The sequence below is a fragment of the Podarcis gaigeae genome (assembly GCF_964106915.1).
Source record: "Podarcis gaigeae genome assembly, chromosome: Z".
NCBI lineage: Eukaryota > Metazoa > Chordata > Lepidosauria > Squamata > Lacertidae > Podarcis > Podarcis gaigeae.
The window spans coordinates 15,495,603-15,518,481 of NC_139691.1; the positions used below are offsets into that span (position 1 = coordinate 15,495,603).

General features: G+C 44.1%; 2 protein-coding genes across 2 annotated transcripts in view; one reads left to right on the forward strand and one right to left on the reverse strand.

The window, feature by feature from the left end:
- The first annotated feature begins 499 nt into the window (after positions 1–499).
- REXO4 (REX4 homolog, 3'-5' exonuclease) lies at positions 500–12,490 on the forward strand. Its single transcript, XM_083721415.1, has 9 exons — positions 500–646; positions 2,551–2,817; positions 4,226–4,587; positions 5,687–5,836; positions 6,887–7,080; positions 8,027–8,115; positions 8,800–8,874; positions 10,496–10,570; positions 12,321–12,490. Exons 2-9 carry the CDS (start codon positions 2,593–2,595, stop codon positions 12,411–12,413), a joined length of 1,263 nt encoding a protein of 420 aa, XP_083577541.1. The 5' UTR covers positions 500–646; positions 2,551–2,592; the 3' UTR covers positions 12,414–12,490.
- Positions 12,491–13,893: 1,403 nt separating this feature from the next.
- STKLD1 (serine/threonine kinase like domain containing 1) overlaps positions 13,894–22,879 on the reverse strand; it is a 29,193-nt gene continuing 20,207 nt past the window's right edge. The window contains exons 14-20 of the mRNA XM_083721394.1: positions 20,165–20,293; positions 18,736–18,864; positions 18,068–18,196; positions 17,182–17,322; positions 16,266–16,345; positions 14,163–14,209; positions 13,894–14,064 (exon numbers count right to left, since the gene is read on the reverse strand). Coding sequence (XP_083577520.1) covers positions 14,049–14,064; positions 14,163–14,209; positions 16,266–16,345; positions 17,182–17,322; positions 18,068–18,196; positions 18,736–18,864; positions 20,165–20,293 — 671 coding nt within the window. The 3' untranslated portion in view covers positions 13,894–14,048. The remainder of the gene's footprint in view (positions 14,065–14,162; positions 14,210–16,265; positions 16,346–17,181; positions 17,323–18,067; positions 18,197–18,735; positions 18,865–20,164; positions 20,294–22,879) is intronic.

Consider the following 22,879-nt stretch of genomic DNA (forward strand, 5'->3'; position numbering starts at 1 on the left):
CAGGGAGTCTTCTCTTCTCATGAGGTGGCCAAAGTATTGGAGCCTCAGCTTCAGGATCTGTCCTTCCAGTGAGCACTCAGGGCTGATTTCCTTAAGAATGGATCGGTTTGATCTTCTTGCAGTCCATGGGACTCTCAAGAGTCTCCTCCAGCACCATAATTCAAAAGCATCAATTCTTCGGCGATCAGCCTTCTTTATGGTCCAGCTGTTGCAAGCGTGGGGACCCTTTGGTCCTCCAGATGCTGATGAACTACAACTCCCATGATCACCTGTCCCTGCTTGCTGGCCGCTGTAGTTCAATCAGCTGCCAGAAGGCTGAAGGTTCCCCCGTCCCTTCCTCGATTACAGCCTCTGTTTACCGTTACCGCATTAATATCCCGCTCAGCAACCCCTGTTATTCCACGCCGCTCCCACTAGAGGGTGATGTCCCGCACCCCTTCCTTTCTGTTCCGTCCCTTTCCGCAGGAACCAACTCGACAGAGCTTGCGTTTCCCACCGGCGCCTTCCTGGGAGCGGACCCACTTCCGGTTGGCGTCAGGCTTGGAAGCTCGTTGCTTCCTCGGCAGGAGGCGTGTTGCAGGAGCCGGAGCGCGTCGTTGCCACGTGCTGAGCCCCGCGAGCTTCAGAACCGGAGCCCGAGCGCTGGGTAAGTGGAGGGTGGAAGCACCGTGGAGTTAAGTGATCTTTGTGCACGCTGCCTTACCTGAAAGATCATCATCATAATTATCATTATTATGAGTCATCTGGGAGAACTGAAGTTGTAAGAGGCAGGACGATTTGGGCAGGGAGGGGCTATTTTTTAAAAACTAGTACGTACTATATATACGCACTACTGTATTTATAGTGTATACAGTATATATATATGTAGGACGCCCCCTAAGTGATGCTGGTTGCCTCCTGAATATCCTAAATGCTCTGGTCTTCAGCTGTTTGGTCGGGACCCACTAGGTGGCTTTCAACCTGATCCAAGGTGGGATACCCCTTCTAATGCATGCATTTCATGTGCAAAAGCATCTCCCATGTGCAATCTTTTCACTGCTGTGCCACAGAATCTATTATTAATTGAATTTGTTAGTCACTTTATTTGGGACGGGGTGAGCTCCTGTTGCTCGGTCCCAGCTCCTGCCCACCTAGCAGTTCAAAAGCCCGTCAAAGTGCAAGTAGATAGATAGGTACCGTTCCAGCAGGAAGGTAAATGGCGTTTCCGTGCGCAGCTCTCGTTCGCCAGAAGCGGCTTAGTCATGCTGGCCACATGACGCTGTACGCCGGCTCCCTCGGCCAATAAAGAGAGATGAGCTCCGCAACCCCAGAGTCGTCCGTGACTGGACCTAATGGTCAGGGATCCGACCTTTACCTTTATCTGGCCCAGGGCAGCCAAAAGAAACTTACAACCAACCAGGATCTAGCAGAACTATTGAGAAATGCTCTCTTCCCCCTGCCCCTGCCGCCAAGTGAACTAGGTGTACAGTTTTGCAGATTACAGGGAGTACAGCTTGGAGCCAGTAATGCTTCTGAATAGCAATTGCTGGAACCGCAGGATGAGAGGGTGCTAATGCTTGTGGGCTTTCCATTAGGGCGTATGGCTGGTCACTGTGAGACTAGATCCCCTTCCCTATGTTTTTAGTGGTTCATGTTTTTATCTGTTAGCCACCTTGAGTGCCATCAGAGAAAAGGACAGGGTAGAAACAAACAAACAAACAAACAAACAAACAAACAATATAGGTGGGCATTCGGCTTGATCTAGCAGGACTCTTATGTTCATATTCCAGATGCCAAGTTTCATATACAGTGGAACCTTGGTTCCCGAACGCCTCTGCTGTTCTCAAATGCCAAAAAACCTGCAAGTAAATGCTTCTGTTTTCAAATGTTTTTTCAGAACCCAAATGTGCGATGTGTCATATGAGCATATCATTTGACATTTGTAGAGGGTTGGGTCTGCTTTGTCTCCTTTTGCTTCCAAAAATTGGTTTGAGGGAATCCAAGCAGGACGGTTAGGGTTATGGCCTGGAATTTGTAGACTATGAAGACAAATCTTAGCCTTTTCCCCCACAGGCTTTTCAGAGAAAAATGTAATTTAAAAATCCTTTTAAAAATTCTTATTCTTAGGTACGTATAGCCTAAGAAATATTTTAGCAATGTTTCACTCCCAGTTGACATACAGTGGTACCTCGGGTTATGGAAGTAATACGTTTTGGGGGTCCATTCTCAACCTGCAATTTATGCAACTAGAGGCGTGCGCGGCAGTAGACTGCTTCTGCGCATGCCGCTGAGACGTTCTGGTACTTCCAGGTTTTGTAAACTGGAGATTCCGTAACCTGGAGGTTACGCAGCATGAGGTACCACTGTACATCACTGTCTTATTGCTCTGGCAGTCCTTTTTAAAGACAGATCTTACGTTGTTTTGAAATGTGTAATTGATGAGCAAAGGGGTATCAGGTTTTTTGGTTTTTTAGTGATTATATGACCACGTAGAGTAAGATTATGTTATTATTATTGTGGAGTGCCTAAATTTGTACTACATGGGTTATAAAGTTTGACTTTTTGTTTCAGAAATGGTTGTGGTGAGAGGTCAGTGACTGCTGTCATGTCAGGATGGCAAAAATTAGAACCAAAGTATCAAAGGCCCCAGCAGGCAACTCCACAAGTATATCAGAAAATTTAAAAAAACAACACAGGAAGGAGAAGAAGAAAACATTGTTTTGGAAAAAGAAAATCAAAGGGGCAAGGAAGAAAGCACAAAAGGATTCCAAAGCCATGGCAGATATGCCTCCGAAAAATCCTCAGGAAGTTTCGTGCAACTGGAAGGCCTTGCAGGAGGTATGACTGGACAATGGTTCTCTGTTTTCTATCTGTGAGCCTTTATCTTCTAGAGCAGGATGGTCCAATATGCAGCCACATGCGGCCCCAGAGGCTGTTTTTGGTGGTCTTTCAGCTCTCCATCCTCTACCTCAGCTGGAGCAGCGCAGACATGGTGGCAAATGTGTGTGCTGTTTCTCTTCCTCCTCCTCCTGCTGCTGCTGCAGGTGCTCTGTGTGGTGAACACAGGCCACCACTTAGACCTGCTTGGAGCGTGGCTGCGTCCCCAGAGAAGTGGGGGGTGTCTTTGTGTATCTTGTCTCTGTGTGTGTGGAATACTGTGTTTCAGTATGGAATACTTTGCTTTCTTTCTTTTTTTTGCAATACAGAGAAGTTCAAGCTTTCGAATGCACCAGTTGGTGGGGGAAGGAAAAGAATTTTGGTGCAGAGAAGTGTGGGGTGGGTGGGTGTCTGTGAACAAGTATTTTTGGACATGAACGTCATAAAGTCCAAAACTTGAAACAACTTAGCAGAGTTGCCTGTGGATGCCAACAACCAACCTCAAGGCAGACATCAATCCGAATTGTGATGAATTCTATACCCCAGACATCCATTTGATGTTTGCATTGTTAACAAACGTGCATGCATATGTTTGTGCATTAGGTAAAGGTATTCCTGACCGTTAGGTCCAGTTGTGGACGACTCAGGGGTTGTGTGCTCATCTCGCTCTATAGTCCAAGGGAGCCAGTGTACAGCTTCTGGGTCATGTGGCCAGCATGACTAAGCCACTTCTGGTGAACCAGAGCAGCGCACGGAAATTCCTTTTACCTTCCCACCGGAGCGGTACCTATTTATCTACTTGCATGTTGACGAGCTTTCAAACTGCTAGATGGGCAGGAGCTGGGATCGAACAACGGGAGCTCACCCCATTGCAGGGATTCGAACCACAGACCTTCCAATTGGCAAGCCCTAGGCTCTGTGGTTTAGACTACAACCCACCCGCATTCCCTTTGTGCATTAGATTTGTTTAATAAATAAATATCTTAAATACGCTAATTGCATATTTAATTAAATATATTAAATAATATTGACTATATTGCATTAATTTACATTATGGAAATTTAATTCATTGTGCAGCCCCCAGGTTCTGTGTTGAAGTATGCTTGCGGCCCATTTGGTGTTAGACGTTGCACCACCCTGTTCCAGAGGATATGACAAGGGTTGCGTGTCTTGGTTGTGAAAGTCCTATGTTAAACCCTCACTTGGTCTTCTGTAGTTATTGTTAGCCTTCCTGGTGGAGATTACAATGTGGTTGTTGAGGGGCGAGAGTGTTATGGGGACCAGATAGGAATCTGCTTGGGCTGGAGTCTCTGTTTGCCGGCACCAAATTGAAATTGCACTGATTTGCGTTTCTTGGTTTGTTTTTCAGCTTCTGAAACCAAAGGCTGCCATTCTGGATTCCGCTCTTACTGCCCCCAGCACACATTCCAAGGGCAAAAACAAGGCCATAGAGGGAGGAGCTGCCCTCAAAATGCCAAAGGTAAACGGAAGTGAGAGGATGCTGGCATCCAAGCCTCCAGAAAAAGCCAAGAAGAATCAGGCTGAACATTTTGCTCATCCAGTTTCTGCAAGCTCTGAAAAGCCTGTACATGGAAAGAACTCGCACCAGGCCCAGGAGGATGGAAAAGGGCCCAAGGGAGGCCCTAGAAGGGGCAATGTTGAGAGGAACTATGGGGACATTAAAGAGAAAAAAAGGAAAGCAGAAGAAGAAGTGGAACCAAAGCCAGCAGAGTAAGTATTTTTCAGCCTTGTGCTTAATGATTTTTAGGCAGAGCTGGCAAAAGAGCTCAGGTTTCTCAGCTGCAGATGTATAGGCCCCTAGTTCCTTCATGCAGCACACAGTTAAATTGTGGAACTCCCTTCCACAGGAGGCAGTGATGGCCACCAACTTAATGACATTAAGAGAGGATTATCCTTCTCCTCCTCCATGAATTTGTCTATCAATGGCTGCTAGTCAGGATGGCTGTGCTCTTGTCTCCACATTTGGAGGCACTAATGCTTCCAAATACAGGCTGCTGGAAATCACAGAAGGGGAGAGATGCCCTTGTGCTCAGTTCCTGTTTGCAGGAGTCCGACAGGCTTCTGGTTAGCCACTGTGGGAACAGGATCCTGAGCTAGATGAGCCATTGGTCTTCTTATCTTCCTGTGCAGGAGCTTAGCAACAGGCAGAACCAAAATAATTTCACTTGTAGCCACTTGTGAAACTACCTGCTGCGTATTTCATGTGGAGGTTGGGTGTGTGTTTAAATTTGCAGATCAGTTGGGTAGCAACTCTTTAAGACAGAGCAGTCCCACTGACATCAACATCTGATTTGCAGCGTTGAAAATTTTATGGGCATGTTCATCAAACATGTTTACATAGAATCTCTGTGCTGCACGGACCGATTCTATTACCAGTCACACTTTTTACAGGCACTATGGACACCCCATTCAGATATGATCCATTCCCTGCCCTCGTTTTCCATACCACAAATAATTTTATACACTTCTATCATGTTGCTTCTTACTTGCCTCATCTCTAAACTTAAAAAGCCCCAAATGTTGTAACCTATCCCTATAAGGAAGTTGCCTTATTAAATCTGAGTTACTTGAAGAAGATGCATCATGTTTATAGCTTACACTTAGGGAGGTATACAAAGGATTATGCCATTCTTATTCTCACAACAACCTTATAAGGTGGGCAAGGCTAAGTGATAAAGAGTGGCCCAAATGAGCTCCTTGGCTACATGGAGACATGAAATCACCCATCTCCATTGCAGCTGTTTGACTCTTCTGCCTGGTTAATACTTTGTGCATTTTTTGGTCACCTGTCTTTTGCTTTCCCTTCTAGTATCTGGTTTGATGATGTTGATCCTGATGATATTGAGGCAGCCATGGGTCCAGAAGCAGCAAAAATTGCCCGGAAAAATCTGGGCATCCCAGAAGTCAGACCCCAGCAGTTAGCAGAAGAAACACTGGTTAAAGAAAAGGCTTTTGAAGGGTAAATGTTTATCAGTAAATCTAATACTTAATAGCACATGGCTTTGAACTGTTGCAGCAATATTAATTGAACATTAAACTGCCTTTGAATTGATGGATAAATAAATAAATAAATAGATTCATTAACTACATCTTCATTTTATTAAAAGAAAATTCAACAGAGGAGCAGTATGAGACATTAAGAGCTTATAGTTTAATGGGGGAAATTCTGATTCTCACTGTTAAAAGAAAAAACCCAACATCTTCAATATTTTCTGCTTTGTGCCTGTTAACAGTTAATATGCTGGAACTAAAATAGCCTGGGAGTGAAAATGCACACGCACAGAAACACACAGCACCACCATTTGAAAATTTGTCCTTGTCAATTTGTTGAAGAAGCACCTTACAAATTCTTTCAGTATCCCATTATTACAAGCCTGGCCACTAGTAAAAGAGGATTTATTAAAAGGTTTAAGTTAGTATTTATTCCCATGAAAAGATTGGCAAAGCAAATATGGCAAATAACACATAGGAAAATTGACTAACAAAATAAGATTTCCACAAGGTTTGAAGCATAAAGACTCTTGCAACTCTCTCTTCAGCTTTATCATGCATACGGCTTAAAATGAAAACAGAGGGAACACCCACCCCCATAAAACATTTTGGTAAAACATAAACCGTGTATTGCCTTCTATACAAATGGTTGCCTGGTACAGGAATTTACTACATTATCTGGATATTATTTTAGATGTAATGTCTTCTGTGTAGCGTGGTATATTTAATGTGTGTACGATGTTGTTATATGTTGTAACCTAATTTTTTGAAGATGCACCCACTAAATTAATTGACTCCCCCCATTAAAGCTTTCGTTAATCAATTTTCCAGTCAGATTTAACACTGCAGCTGCTTAACTCTGCAGCCTGTTTTATGTTGGGAATAAGCTCTCTCCAGTTAGGGTCAAGTTCTGGGCAAAGAGCTCTTTAAATCCTTTCCCCAGAAACGCTGACGTCCTGTGGAGGCAGCTGGTGAGCAGCTGGTTAATATAATAATAAGGCTCTCTCCTTTTCGGCAGCCTAACCAAAGCTGTGGCCATGGACTGTGAAATGGTGGGCGTGGGACCCACAGGCAAAGACAGCATTGTGGCCCGTGTGTCCATTGTGAACCTCTTTGGCAAGTGTGTTTACGACAAGTATGTCAAGGCAATGGAAAAAGTGACAGACTACAGGACGGCCGTCAGTGGGATTCGGCCTGAAAACCTAAAGACAGGTTGGTGCTCTGTGGGTGTACTGATTTCATATTATGACTGTAAGGAGCTGTATTTTGTTGAGTCAGGCCATATCTGTACTATACATTTAAAGAACCATTCTATGACAGTCATGGCTCCCCCACCAAAAAAAAATTAAATATCTTGGGAAGTGCAGTTTGTGCAAGCCGCTGACAATTGTTAGGAGAGTCCCTGTTCCCCTCCCAGAATTGCAATTCCCAGAGTTCCCTGGGAAGAGGGATTGTTTAAACCACTTTGGGAATTGTAGTGCTGCGAAGGAATCAGAATAAGAGAATTGTAGAGTTGGAAGGGACCATGAAATGCCTGTTATTTTCAAAAAGGCCCAGATTGTCCCCCTCGTTAGCAATTGTTGTTGCTGTTGATGATGGGTTCTGATCAGATTTCATTCTGGTGTAAACTCTGACCCATTTCTCCATATTTATTAATATTGAAGATGATGATGATGTAAACCAGGGGTCAGCAAACTTTTTCAGCAGGGGGCTGGTCCACTATCCCTCAGACCTTGCGGGGGCACTGGACTATATTTTGGACTATATTTTGGAGGAAAAAATGAACGAATTCCTATGCCCCACAAATGACCCGGAGATGCATTTAAGTAAAAGGACACATCCTCATGTAAAAAACACGCTGATTACCGGACCATCCACGAGCCAGATTTAGAAGGCGATTAGGCCGGATCCGGCCCCTGGGCCTTAGTTTGTCTACCCATGATGTAAACAATCTTTATACTTCACTCACTCATAGTTATGGTTAGTTATGGGTTTTTCTTCTGATTGATTTGTACATCATGCTGACTTTACAGCTATGTTCTCAAAAATCAATACACATATATTAAAAGAAAAAAAGGCCCTTGTGTGGTGTGTTTCTGTGGACTCCTGTTGTGCTTTTGCTGAGAACATTTTTCTCTGTGTTTCTTTGGTTGTTCAGGTGAGGATTTTAAAATCGTTCAGGAGGAAGTGGCCAGCATCCTAAAAGGAAGGATCCTTGTTGGTCATGCTCTTCACAATGACTTAAAGGTACAGAGCCCTTAACTTTATTATTTTTCTGTTTTGTATTTTTTATATATGTATTTCTATGCTGCCCTTCATCAGAAGGTCACAGGGCAGTTTACAATAAAAAAATTTACAAAAAATATATAGCATAGTAAAAAACAAAAATAATCCCTCCTCCACAATATTTTATATCCCACCTTTTTCTCCCAAAAGCTCAAGGTGGTGTTACGTGGTTTTCCTCATTTAATCCCTACAACAACCCTGTGAAGTAGGTTAGGCTGAGAGAGGCAGCAACTAGCCCAAGATCACAGCCATAAGCTTCATGGCCGCCTGGGGATTTGAACCCTGGTATCCCAGGTCATAGTCTGACATGCTACCACTGCACCACAGTGGCTCATTGTCTTTCAACCCTTGCCTTTCATTGTTGGTATTCAGAGACTTGCAACCAGTCTGGTTTTTCATCTGCCTCTCCCACCCCGAACTCAACCAGAGAGGCCACGCTTCCTTTCCTCTTGAGGTCTCCCACTCTGAGATGTCCTATGCTGGGCTGTGATTGTTCTCTTGTCAGCTGAAATTTGAATTGCAGTTTGCAAGCCCAGTTGCTTCTCACTCAGGTTACCTGTTCACGTTTCAACTGTGCGTGCTACTCTGATGTCTCGATTACACCGTGAGCAATGTTCACAGTGGAAACCTTTTGACTGTTTTCAGATCTTGTTCCTTGACCACCCCAAGAAGAGAATCCGGGATACACAAAGATACAAGCCTTTCAAACAAGAGGTCCAGGTAGGAACTGAGAGACATCCCCCTCTCCCATCTCAAATCAACAGACTCTACATTGGGGTTGGGAACCTCCGCCCTATGGGCTGGTCTTGGCCCAATAGGGGGTTTCACCTGTAAATCCTGATGAGTGGGGGAGGAGGGAGGGCTCAATCTTGCTGAGTGCTGCTTCCTGTCAAAAGCAGGCTTTCAGTGTGGGGGGTGAGATAAAGATCTGGCCCACTGGGCCAAAAAACGGTTCCCCTCTCCTTTAAATTGAAAAGTATGGAGGCTACTAGAACTTGGGGCCGTTGATCATTCCACTGCCATTTTCCTTCTGGACAAGTTTCATTGGTCTGGCAGCTCTACTTATGCAAATCTTCTGGTCCAAGTGTCGGCTGTTACGTCACTTTTATATTGGAATATATAATTGGTGGTATTATTATTATTGCAATTTTGAATTATTTGATTGGATATGTCATTAATTGGAGGATTCTATTGAAAATGAATAAAAATTATTTACAAAAGAGAAAGAGAGAGAATCAGGACTTGGAAGATAAACCACTAATTAGATTTTTCTTAGGGGCAGCATGTGGTTATAGCCACATTCAGGAAGGACTTGAAAGGTGCAAATTAGAATGCTTGGTACAAAAGATTATAGCATATTGGACTTATGGGAAAAATAGACTTATTACCGTACCTTTTCCGTCTATAAAATGCCCCCATGGATAAGACGCCCCCTATTTGGGGGGACTCAAATTTCAGAAAAGGGGGGAAGGATGGCTCTGCTTTTTTGCGAAGGATTGCTCAAGGTTTTATAGCTGGGGGGAGGGATTGCCAAAAATCGCTCATACGCAGCATCCATGCTGACCATTGCCGGCAGCTGTCAATCGCCCACTTGCCACAGTGACAGCCAATCGCAAACAGACCCTTCCTCAGCAAAAAATCTCTTACCCGACTGAGAAAAGCTGTCCGCTGGCAATTGTACGCGTCCCAGAACAGCAGCCGCCAATCGCGGCAGCGACTGCCAATCCACAGCAGTGTTTGCTGCAGAAACCAATCACCAACCCAATTAGAGAAGCAGTAGCCAATCCAAAGCAGCCCTTCTAGCAGCCAACAATTGTCGCTGACAAGCTCCTGCTCACAGCTGCAGCCAATCACCCATCCACCCCATTCACTATCCATGTATAAGACGAGGCACATTTTTAAACAAAATTTAGAGTAAAAAAACCTTGTCTTATACATGGAAAAGTATGGTAATTGACAAATGGACAGAATTAAAGATAGGCAAGAGGGAAAAAAGCACAAATATACTTTGTGGGAGAAGGGTGGAGCTTTGTTTCATTTACAAATGCCAGAAGTGGATTTCTGCATTTCAGAGTAGCAAGTAAAAAGGCATTGTCCAGCAGTGTGCTTTTAAGGTTTTATTTAACAGACATAATGGAGATTTGTGCATCATCCATTAATGCAAATGGTCAAGACCAAAGCAGATTGACTTTTGTGGCAATCTTGGATCCCTTGAGCTTTCTCAACAGTTAAACCTGTCAGGATTTGTTAGTGTCAGCCAAATTGTTGGTGGCCTCACAGCAACACAAAGAAATCAAGCACAGTACCTCCTCTTCAAACCATGATATCTCCTTTCATATAGAGTGGGAGGCCATCTTTGAAGCTGCTCTGTGAGAAACTGCTGAATGTGAAGGTGCAAGCTTTGGAACACAGTTCAGTAAGTATTCTTTCATTAGGTTCTGGTTGCAAGTGACATATTATTCCGGGCTCAGAAAGGAAATAATAGGGAAATGTATTCTATTTTACTGGGGAGGTGGCTCTTGTTTAACCCTGGGCTATCTCCTAATTGGTTATATTTCCTTTTCTAAGAAATTACAACTTTTAATAAATTCTTACTGGTACACTGGCCATCACTTCTTAACACTGCTAACTCCCCCCGCCCTATATCTAACCCACTTTACATAAGCTTTACCGAAATGAACATCTTATGTTTCTAGCTTATTTTTTTGTTAAAATGCGAAAACTGATCATGTTACTTTTTTTCTTCCTTAGTAATGTCAAAGAGACATTACGGTACAGTTCCAGGCATGTATACTCAGCAGTAAACGCCCATGTCCACTCAGATGTAAGGCTGATTGGGTTCAATATATCTTACACCCAGGAAATTGCATATAGGATTGCAACTTAAGTGTCCCAACAGTTTTCTATGCCATTTTCATAAATGATGTGCTTGAATCTTAAAATAAAGATGAGTTCACACATGTCCTTGTCATGTATCGACTGATAATTTGCATATATAACACAGCCATCAAAAAACAAATGTCTCAGAGAGAGCTTTTATATGATCTCAAAGACTATGCTTTTTAATGGGGAGGACCATAGCTCAGTGGTAGAGCATCTCATTTGAATGTAGAAGGGCCCAGGTATAATCCCATGCAGGACTAAGAAAATGTTCTTTGTCTGAAACCCTGGAGAGCCACTGCCTGTTAGCTGAGACAATACTGAGCTAGATGGGCCAATTGTCTAACTCAGTATAAGGCGGCTTCTTATGTTCCTATTAAGTTTTTATATTTCTGTCCCACCTTTCTTTTTCAAATGAAAACCAAAGTAGTTAATGCAAGCCTTATGAAATGCTTTTTGTCCTCATGTGATGTGGCTGTTTGCTGGTAGAATGTGCAATGTACCAGCCTTCCAAATGAGGGGAAGGGTTATAATTTTGTCATTTAAGCTGCCCATTGTTGTTTGTAGAAATGTGAGAGTAATTGGGGAACAACCAGGAGTTACATCATTCCTGCAGTCAGGTCACTTGGCAAGATTTCATCCTGTTGATTCCATCACTTGACACAAAGTCAACTACCGTATTTTTTGCCCCATAAGGCGCACAGGCCCATAGGATGCACCTAGTTTTTTGGGGGGAGAAATAAAGAAAAACATTTTTATTTCCCCCCCCCCATGCGCGGGGCTGGGGCGGGAAGCTGTCCCCCGAGCTTGTGGGGCTGGCAGCGGGGAGAAGCAGGCTTCTCCCCGCCGCCAGCCTTCAAACCAGGTTGGGGGACAGCGGGAAAGGCGTGCTGCGCCTCTCCCGCTATCCCCCGAGCTGGTGGGGCTGGCGGTGGGGAGGAGCAAGCTTATCCCTGCCGCCAGCCTCCAAACCAGGTTGGGGGACAGCAGGATGGCGGCGTTCCGCCTCCCCGCTGTCCCCCGAGCTTGTGGGACTGGCGGTGGGGCTCTCCTGAAGCCTGGAGAGCGAGAGGGGTCAGTGCGCACCAACCCCTCTCACTCTCCAGGCTTCAGTGAAAGCCTGCATTCTCCCCATAGGACGCACACACATTTCCCCTTCATTTTTGGAGGGGAAAAAGTGCGTCCTATAGGGCGAAAAATACGGTAATTCATTGTATCCTAAACTTGTTGCTCATTTCTCTCTCTCTCTCTCTCTCTCTCTCTCTCTCTCTCTCTCTCTCTCTCAGATTCAGGATGCCCAAGCAGCCATGAGGCTGTACATGATGGCGAGGAAGCAGTGGGAAGCCTCGCTCAAAGAAAAATCAAAGACCAAGAAATAATAAACCTGAGTATCTCTGGATATGTCTTGCTTGCTGTACTGCCCAGCACTGACTGAGTAAAAATATCAGTTGTCCTACTGGCCTTTCCCCTTGGACCCTTTTGTTTGCCTTTGGTCAGCTACCATACAAAAATTACGTTAAGTTATGAAACCCTTCTATTTGCTTCTGCAACTGACAGCTTCCTGCAGCCTCTCTCTCATAAGCCTCACAGTGAAACACAATTATTTCCTTAACTGTAGAAGAAGAAGAAGAGTTTGGACTTGATATCCCGCCTTTCACTCCCTTTAAGGAGTCTCAAAGCGGCTAACAATCTCCTTTCCCTTCCTCCCCCACAACAAACACTATGTGAGGTGAGTGAGGCTGAGAGACTTCAGAGAAGTGTGACTAGCCCAAGGTCACCCAGCAGCTGCATGTGGAGGAGCAGGGAAGCAAACCCGGTTCACCAGATTACAAGTCCACCTCTCTTAACCATTACACCACAGTGGCTCTGGTTGCCTTCAAATTTGCTATTTGATATACCATTCAAGGATAGCACAAGCCCAATAACCAAACTAGTGCTTCACCTGCCACTCCAATGAAGTCTATGATTTCTCTCCATAAATGCTCTGAAAAGAAAGAAACAGCTGCCTCTACCCATAACCTCACTTTTGAAGATAGTGTGTTTGTTTGCACATAGAGCTGACTGTACTATCATATTGAAAATATATGAAAACTTCGCCAACTCTGCATACCATTGAGCTTCTGTTGAGATAAATCAGGTTCCTGCTTTCAAATAGGCTGTTGAAATTAGACAACCTGTTCCCCCCTAAAGTGAAACATGAGCCAGCCAAAATGTTGATATGGCTTATGTACCGGCAGATGGGAACCAGCAGGGCCCAGGGCATTGTTGCTGGACAATGAATGAATCATTTGAAAGGTGAACAGCTGTAGCAAGTACACCTCTGGCATCAGTTTGGTGAACATACAAAGCTGTCAGAAGTCAAGAGAAGAGCTCGGAGCCATTGGCCTGAGTGCCAGAGGAATTCCACATAAACTTCAAAATCTATGCAAACTTGTATATTTGTAACCTGGAAGCATAATAAGCCATGAAAATAGAGGCACTTCATGATTCTTGTGACAACTGCTTGTAAACACTGATAATCAGTTGGCTTACAGTTCCTTTCAGGTCACCAGCTGCTTTCTCTCACTAGCATCCAGAGAACTAGTTCTGCAGGCAGAAAGGGGAGCTTTAGGCAAGATTTCTCGCTCTTCAAATAGCACTGTGTATGACAAGCTGCTTTTGAAAGGGGGAAGTTTCAAGAGCAAGTAAAAATAAAGTATATGGAGCAGCAAAAATCCCCAAAATTCATTGGATTAGTTAAAAATCAGCATCTGAAGCTGAATACCTCGGCAACACCACAGACAAGGGACAAAGTAGATGCCTTGATTGGATTTCCTAATTTTTAAAATAGCATTGACTACCAAACTGAAGGACCACATATTCTCATCTGGTATTCATATTTATTGACTGTTTTGTAAAACAAAAGTGTATAGAATGTTTAAGATTTCCCTGAAATATGGCAGGTTGCTTGAATGCTGTTGCTGACTTACAAATAGTGCAAAGGAGCAATCTTCTAGAGTGAGACTTGTCTCATTTCAGGCAAGGAGCCCTGCAGGTAGGGGTAAAAGATACATGCTTTAAAGAATACTTCTGAAGATTCAGAGCTTTCAAAATAAAAAGCTGATGTTTGTGTTTTGATATCATTTACCTTTTTCTGCAGTTTAGAGAGTGCCTTTTCTGCTAGAGCAACTATTTCCTGGTTGGGGTAATAAGCAAGTGTCAGATGCCAGTTTTTGTTTTGTTTTTAAAACTTCTTTTCATTAAGGTAGCTCCTTTTTTATGCCAATCCTCCTACGACTTTTTCAGATGTATGCTGTGTCCCTTTAAAGCTTGAAAATTAAAACTAATGAATGCAAGATTAAAGTACTGAGTCAAAGGCCACATTTGTACCCTGCATTTAAAGCACAACAGTGCCACTTTACATAGTCATGGCTTCCCCCAAAGAATCCTGGCAAATGCAGTTAGTTAAGGGTGCTGCAAGTTGTTAGGAGTCCCCTTTTCCTCTCTGAGTGGTTCAACAGTCAGTCCCTCTGAAAGAACAATAGGAATATCCTAACAACTCTCAGCACCCTTAACCAGCTACAGTTGCCAGGATTCTTTGGGAGAAACCATGGCTGTTTGAAGTGGCATTGTAATGCTTTAAATACAGGGTGTCTTTAAATGCATCTTGTTTTTTAAACAAGATGCCAGGGGTGTCTTACCCATAGAGGCTAGTGGTGCAGGGTGCCAAGTTCTGGAGGGCGCCAGGGAAGAGGTGGAGGCTGGACGCGGCACCTCCTGGCATCAGCTCGCTGCCCTCACCTGACTCTGCCATGCTGCGCCGAAGCAGCGTTGTGCCCGGAGCCTCCGTCTGCTGTGGCCACCGTGGCACAAAGCGGCCAGCTGAGCTGGGAGGTGCTGTGTCCAGCCCCCGCCTCTTCCCCACTGGAGGAGCCGTCCTCCAGCCACTGCCTGCCTCCTCCAGCCCACCGGCAGCACCGTCCTCCCTAAAAACCTCCCGGGGGGGGGGGCGGAGGGAGCTTTGCACCATGGTGCCAGATATGCTTAAGACAGCCCTGCAAGATGCTCTCAGTGGTACCCTGTTTGTTTCTTCCTGACACACTAATTCCTTCACTTGTTTTCTCCTGGACCAATCCATGCAGCCATTCAGTGATGTAGCATAAGGCAAGATGCTGCTGTGTCTCCTTTCTCTTCTCTTGTTGCTTGACATGGCTTAGAGAGGGCAAGTGAAGAACTTCCTGGGCTTACCACTGTTTTGTTACATTTCTACACAGCTCTTTGACCATTTAGGGATGGGGCCATGGTTCAGTGGTGTTTATTGATTTAATGTTTTTATCTCCCGACTTTCTCCCAAGTTTAAGGAAGCTTCCAACCTTTAAATCACCATTATAAAATGCAAAGTTAATAAAAACAAACTACTTAAAAACCGTAGGTAAAATACATCAAAACATGTGTAGAAGCAGCAATTAAATTAGTTTTGCCCAGACAGCAGCCCAGCAATCAGCATCATCTGCGCCTGTGTTTCCAAAGGTCTGTTTGAATAGAAATTCTTTAACTTGCTAGTAGAGGGATAAAAAAAGGGAGCCACTCTAACCTCTTGGGAGGGAATTCCACAATGTGTGAATCTCATGTCACCACTAGCCATGCTCCTGATGTTGATGAGACCAAGAGAAGGTGCTCACCTGAGGATCTTAGCACCTAGGCAGGTTCATAAGGGGAGTTAATATATGTCAGGTACTGGGCCAAAGCCATATAAGTAGACCACCTTGCTTTGAATGCAAAGGGCCCCAGGTTCAATCCTGGCATTTCCAGGTGGGACTAAGACCTCCCTGCCTGAAACCTGAAGAGCCACTGCCAAATCAGTGTGGACAATACAGAGTTTAGATGAATATCAATGGTATTAACTGTAGCTTCCTGTGTTTCCTAAGTCCCCCAGGGCAGTTTTCAAAAATAAGCAAAATACACCATTCAGTAGGCTTTGCAGCTAAAAAGGTAGGCCCTTCTGAAGGGATGTGAGCCTTAGGTGCACAACAAGACCAAGCCCTGGAGCCAGTCCTATAAGATGCTGACTTTAAACAGCTGAGGAACAGAAGGCAACTTCCAATCTTTTTAGTTTATTATTTTTAGCCCAATGGCTTTATTGTAGGCCAGAGGCTATCATTTGTATTATCCCTTCTAGGTAGCTATAGAAAAGACAGGGCTTCTTACTGAAGTGTCAAGATTGTTCACTAATCTCTAGCATCCTTGCTTACCAGACTAGATGTAAACCGGTTCTTCATTTCAGTCAGCATCTCAGTAATGTGCTGGGAAACCATCTCCAAAACTATTTCCCCTGCATTTCAAAGAAAGGGAAGAATCAACCCTTGTTATGGAGTGAGCATTACTAATTCATTTCCCTGCCTTCTGTCTGACCTTCCTCAACAATGGTGGCATCCTATGATATCAGATGTGTAGTGGGTAAAGGGCCATAGCTAAGTGATAGAGAATCTGCTTTGCATGCAGAACATCCCAAGTTGAGTCCTTACTGGCATCTCCCGGTAAGACTGGGAGAAACTGCTGTCTGAAGTCGTAGAGTGCTTCTGACAGTCAGTGTGGACAATACAGAACTATATAGACCCCAGTAGCCTGACTGGAAGCTGCAACAATTGCGCTAGCGGAAGCTTGTTATGCAGCAAATTGTGTAAGCAGGTTGCTGTAGCCTTGTGCAATCTATTGCCCAACAATGTTCCACTGGCACAAAACATTTTGCCTGTGGAACACATATACCACTAACTGGGTTGTATCCAATGCTAGTCCTGCTCAGAGTAGGCCCATGGAAAGTAATAAACATGAATGACTTGGGTCCATTGATTTCAGAGGGTCTACTCACTAAGTAAAACTTAGTTGAATACAACCCAGAGACTTTTAACTGGTTGCTACATTTGATACAACCCTTAGTGTTTTAGATTTCTAGTGCACTCCATCCCTCAAGGCTTGGAGTAAAAATTCCTTCTGATTGGGTTTGCTTGTGAGGGAGGTTGGTAATTCATTAACCATTTTCACTTGCTCAAGGCTACCTTGAAAGTCCTTGTTTAAACATGGATTGGAACCCAAGGCCCAGATCCTTCTCCCCACCCCCTATTGGTTTGCAGAGCACACAGGCTGGGATTCCAAAGAAGACAGACTTGCCATATTTAAACATCTCATTAATCAAGATGCAAATGTTTTCCACAACTTCAGGATCCTCACGGTGGAGCTCATAGCAGTCTTTGAGCAGGACAATCCCGTTGCCCTTCTCATCGGTTACTATGAACCGGAAACCACACAACTCTGGAAAAAGGGAGACAGTTTGTTAATCAGAAGGTGCCTGACCACCAATCTTCCTCTGCAAACAATCTGTTGCCCACCTGCAATGTGGTGAAAGCTGAACCACTCTGACTTGTGAGTGCTCAGGCATAACCTTGCCATGCTCTGCGTCTATTAGCACTGGCTTGTGTTCCTCTGGGTGCCTTAAGAAATAATTACTGGTAGCATCTCATGGCTGGGCAATGATTGTGTGGGACCACATTATCTTCATTAATTGGTTGTTTTAAAATTACACCCCTCCATAGCAATAAATAAATATCTAGGTATATATTAAAAATACAGCATAAACATAGCCAGCAATCTGATGTGTAAAATATAATTTAACCTAGACCAACCCAAAAAGTTTGGATGCCTGCAAAAGTTTGGGATTGTTTATCTTCATGTAATCAATAAAACTAACCAGTCATCTGTAAATGAGCCTTTGCACCTCTGTCTTTTACATAGTTGTATGTTCTTTGTCAACATCTCAGGACAGAATGCCAAACCCCTTTAAGTCATCTCCAAATCTTTCCAAAACATCTACAGTAAGAACAGCTAGTCTGTCAGCCCTATCCACATCTCACTCAGAAAGTCCTGTATGGATCAATTGCATTATTCTGAATCATTGCACTGGTGCAGCGACTTGCACAGCAGCTCGTAGGATTCCACAGTTAATGTGCCAAGTAGTGCTGGCCACAAATGTTGCCCAACCCATTATATAGGCTATTACCAGATGTCCTCAAGAGGCTTGCCAATGCCAGACAGGCGTTCTTTGCCAGCACTGGCCTTTCAGGATGTTTCCGGAGAGCCTCCAGGATAAGCAAGGAATAGGGTTCGTAATTAACTTCATCTATGCAACCTGGCGAGGAAAGGGGGGAGGAATCCGGTTAAGCAAATGCCATTTTGATGACTTCCCACCCCTAACTTTGCTCCAAAGATGGGTGAAGAACTGTTAGGGTTTGTTGTTCCTGGTTTACATGAAATAATCAGAGAATGGGAATGTGCAATATGGCTTTTCTCTTTAAATTTTAAAGCTTCTAGCAGCAGGAGACAATTCTTTCTCGACTGATCATGTGCTGATGAATATTTAAGCAATCATTGTGGAATTACTCCAAATTGGAGACTCTTCTGGAGTGTGCTTTAGAACGCACAGCTCAGTTTTGCATGGGTGTGTGTGTGTCTAGGGAGGCCTTTTTTGGGTCTAGCTAATTAGCACTGCCTTGGAGATGGGCACTGGGGGAAGATCAATCATGCGGAGCAAGTTGCCCACCATTGCCAATCTTGGTTGAGAAGCGTGCTTGTAAGCTGTACTTTGAAATAATACCCACCGTCCCCAGATGGGGGAAGTTAAGCTCCTCTGTCCCACTACTATGGATGAAGCAGATCTTGAAAGCTCACCGTGGAGAGAAAGAGCCCAGAAAGCGCAGCATGCCGCCTCAGCCACTTCCACATCCTCAAGGTGCATGTGAAGGATTATAGAGACAACCTCAATAGCATACTTCAGGGGGCTTTCAGCCACATTGGTTGCTGTATCAACAGAAGAAGGCAATACTGTATGAGGTAGCAAATAGATGACTGGCTTTTACAGCCTGCTCCTTCCCTAAAGCTCTTGGGTGGGCAACGGTAAAATGAAGTGAATACGTAAGCTTGGGGCTGCTAAAGATCTGTGTGCACTGAGGGAAGGCAGAACCAAGGGAACCCAGGCCAAGGGAGCACACATGCCATCAGCTCTCAGCTGGCGTGAATGGATACCATCGGTCTTCGTTATCTATAATGTTTAGTGTTTAAACTCGCCACTTAATACTGAGCCAGGTTCAATGTTCTTGTATTAATTTACAAAGACCTGAACAAATTAGGCCTATGGTACCTCAGGGGTCACCTGAACCCTTCCATCTCAGCTTGATCAATGAAATGATCTGCAGGGGCATCAATGATTGCCAAATGAGCCTCAACAACTAGGGGGACAACAAGAAACCAAGCCTATAGTGTCATTGGGCCAATCCTGTAGAATGTTGTTGTTTAGTAGTTTAGTCGTGTCCGACTCTTCGTGACCCCATGGACCAGAGCACACCAGGCACTCCTGTCTTCCACCGCCTCCCGCAGTTTGGTCAGGCTCATGTTTGTAGCTTCGAGAACACTGTCCAACCATCTCGTCCTCTGTTGTCCCCTTCTCCTTGTGCCCTCCATCTTTCCCAACATCAGGGTCTTTTCCAGGGAGTCTTCTCTTCTCATGAGGTGGCCAAAGATTCAGCAGGTGCCTTCTGTTTCAATTCTTAAATACCCGCTGACAATGTTTGTAGTACACCAGGCCTAGGCAGGCAATTAAGAATATATCCTTCTACAATGGTTAACTGATGTCTGTTATAACTTTTTATGGTTCTTATTGTATAGTTTTATAATTTTATTGCTGTAATGCACTTTTTTATGACACGGTGGCATACAAATATTTGTATAAATAAATATATATAAGCCCAATAAATAAATAATAAGCAAAATATGTTTAAACACTTGCACGCTATATTTCCATATTGACTTGAAAACCCAATGCAATTTAGCCAATGGATTACAATGAGCAGATGAAAAACAGAGCAGGTTTTTTTTATTACAAGGGGGGGGGGGGAGCCTTGAAAATGAAAGAGTCAGGTGTAACAAAGGCCCAAGAAAAGCCCTTTAAGCAGATCTGCTCCCTTGCTTCTGCTTTTACTCAGGGCACACAAGTTATAACCACCAACATTTTCTGCCAGAGAGATGTGAGCAAGTCAACAAATTTGGGAAGCATTTTTCCCAACTGCAGAAGCCAACACGTGTTGCACATACACATACCTACCATGTACTACCAGACTCCAAATAACCCCACAGCAAGCAAGGCAGATCTCTTTGTCCTGGGCAAAGTTACCCAGAATGGTCAGGATGTCTGTGAAGACACCAACTTTCCTCAGGGTCTGAGCCGCAACTTCTGAGAAGCAAAGGGGAAAGCATTTTAATGGACAGTGGCTGTAACTGCACGAAGGCACTTGGATAACTGCACTAGTTCTTTTTTGCACTCAGCAAATTGATGACAGCATGAAATGTAAGAGTTTTAAAAACATAACGAAAGATAGGGATCCCAATGTTATTTGACAATAACATAAGGCTTTCTGCCTTTTCCTGTTCTATCTACTGGTACTTCAGCAGTTCCCAAACCTTTCTTTATCCCCATAGAACACTTGAAAATTGTGCAGAGGCTTAGTGGATTACTTAATGAATTTCTGTCTATAGTGGCCACTATAATGCTGCTGTACATGCTAGATGCTGTATGGTGTTTATTACTTCCTTTAATTTATTATCTATTGCCTTTAATTGTATACCATAAAATTCAAATTGCAATACAATAAAACACAGTGCTAAGAAATAAAAACGGCAATTAAAATGCAATTAAAAATCAACATGAGTAGTGAATGTGATGGATGTGCCCTCTTCTGCCTTCAACCACAAATCCACAAGCATATGGAGGACTATCTGAATGAACATTGGCCACAGCTTAGGAGTGCCTGACCTAGTTATATTTTTAAATTGCTAACACCCAATAACTTTATACACACACCTTTTTTCTGAGACTGGAATTTGAATAGAGGAAGGTTCAAGGCCAAGTAATATCTCTATCCATTGACTCAGTTCCATGGAAGCAAAAATGCCAGTTAATTTATATTTATTTCTTTTAATTTAAATTTCTATACTGCCGTTCATCTGAGGATCATAGGGCAGTTTACAATATAAAACATAAAAATACATAATATATTAAGAAACAAAACCAATAACCTTCCCCGGTTTAGATGGCCACATTTTAAAAGGCCGGGGGGGGGCAGGAATGTTTTTGCCTGGCATCTAAAGTTATATAACAAAGGCACCAGATGAGCCTCCCAGTGGAGAGCATTCCACAAATGATGAGCTATCACAGAAAAAGCCTGTTTTCAGCCTCCATACCTCTTATAGGGGCACACAAAGGGGCACATGAAGAAGCACCATAGATGATAATCAAAAGGTTCTGGGGAGAGGTGGTCCTTGAGATAACTGCAATTCTAAGTCATTTGAGGCTTTATAGGTGAAGCCAATGCTTTAAATTGGATCTGGAAACTGAATAGCAGACAGCGCAGGTAGGTCAGGATTGGCTCAAACTGTCTTGCCCTGGTGAGCAAGCTGGCTGCTGAATTCTGCACCAGCTAAACTTTCTGAACTGTTTTCAGAGGCAGCCCTACATACAACACAATGCAGTAATCTAACCTAAAGGTTACCAGACATAGGCGACAGAAGTTAAGCTATACCTGTCTAGACTGGGGCACAGCTGGGTCACCTGCCAAAGCTAATGGAGGGAATTCTGCACCATCGAGACCACCTGAGCCTCAACCAACAGATTCAGAAGTACTCCCAAGCTGTGTACCAGTTCATTCAGAGCCAATGTAACCTGATCAAGAGCAGGCAACCTCTCATCCATCTGATTTGGCGAACCACCCACTAACTATGCCTCAGTCTTATCTGGATTGAGATTCAGCTTGTTGGCTCTCAGCCAGTACATTACCCAGGCAAGTTAAGAGTTATTTGGCTTTCTTTCCCCAGTATGAAGAGAAATGGGGGCTTTGGCAGAGTCCTCCATAGAAGCATCACAGCTATTGACTCACATTGGTCTGTATCTTTTCTCACATAAGGCAGGTGTGGGGAACCATCTGCGGTCCAGATGCGGCCCCTCCAAGCATTTCTATTTGGCCCCTGGGCTTCTCCCCAGGCCACACCCCTCACCAGCCCTGCTTTGCACCCTTCCTGAGTGTTTCTGTCTGTCTGGAATGTGCCCTTGGAACTCTGGTAATGCTTCTAGCATGCTTGGATGAAAGCTGGAGAAATGTCTCTCTCTCTCTCTCTCTCTCTCTCTCTCTCTCTCTCTGTGTGTGTGTGTGTGTGTGTGTGTGTGTGTGTGTAGAAATGCTGCCCCTGTTCACAGCATCTGCCACCAGTATATGGCCCCCAGAAGGGAAAGCAGCCCTCAGGCTAAAAAAAGGTTCCTCACTCTAGACGTATCATATGTGCAGCTGAGATTTCCAACTAAGGGCCTGTCCATACCTCCATTTGTCATGTGCCTAGAAAGCACAGGTCAGAGCAGTGTTCCGCTTGTCCCATGCTTTCTAGGCATGGGTCTAAGTGGTTTTCCATTTGCCCCACCACTTTCACCAGGAAAACCTACTCTTTGCTGCTGAATCAGAGCAAACATCAATCCACAGAAAAGCCAATTGACTGATGTTTGCTTCGATTCAGAAGAAGAGTGTGTTTTACCAGTAGAAAGTGGTGGGAAAAGCAGAAGCATGTGCAAACCCTAAGCATCTGTTGCTGTTTACACAGGGGTGTGGAGTACTTTAAAATGCCCTTTGCCTCTTTCTTGGCACAAGTGAGAGTCTGGTTAGAGAACCCTCAAGCCACTAGCTGTTCATCCCTAAAACAAAAAAAGCTGCCTTCTCACTTACCATCAAGGCAGACTTTGAGGGAGCAGCTCAGGTCCCCTGAGAAAGAGGGTCCC

Bases quoted from the DNA above. Each gene is read 5' to 3' on its own strand.
- REXO4 (XM_083721415.1), top strand. From the start codon at position 2,593: ATGGCAAAAATTAGAACCAAAGTATCAAAGGCCCCAGCAGGCAACTCC. The intron at 7,081-8,026 runs GTTGGTGCTCTG...TTGGTTGTTCAG, and splicing joins GCCTGAAAACCTAAAGACAG to GTGAGGATTTTAAAATCGTT. The intron at 8,875-10,495 runs GTAGGAACTGAG...CCTTTCATATAG, and splicing joins CTTTCAAACAAGAGGTCCAG to AGTGGGAGGCCATCTTTGAA.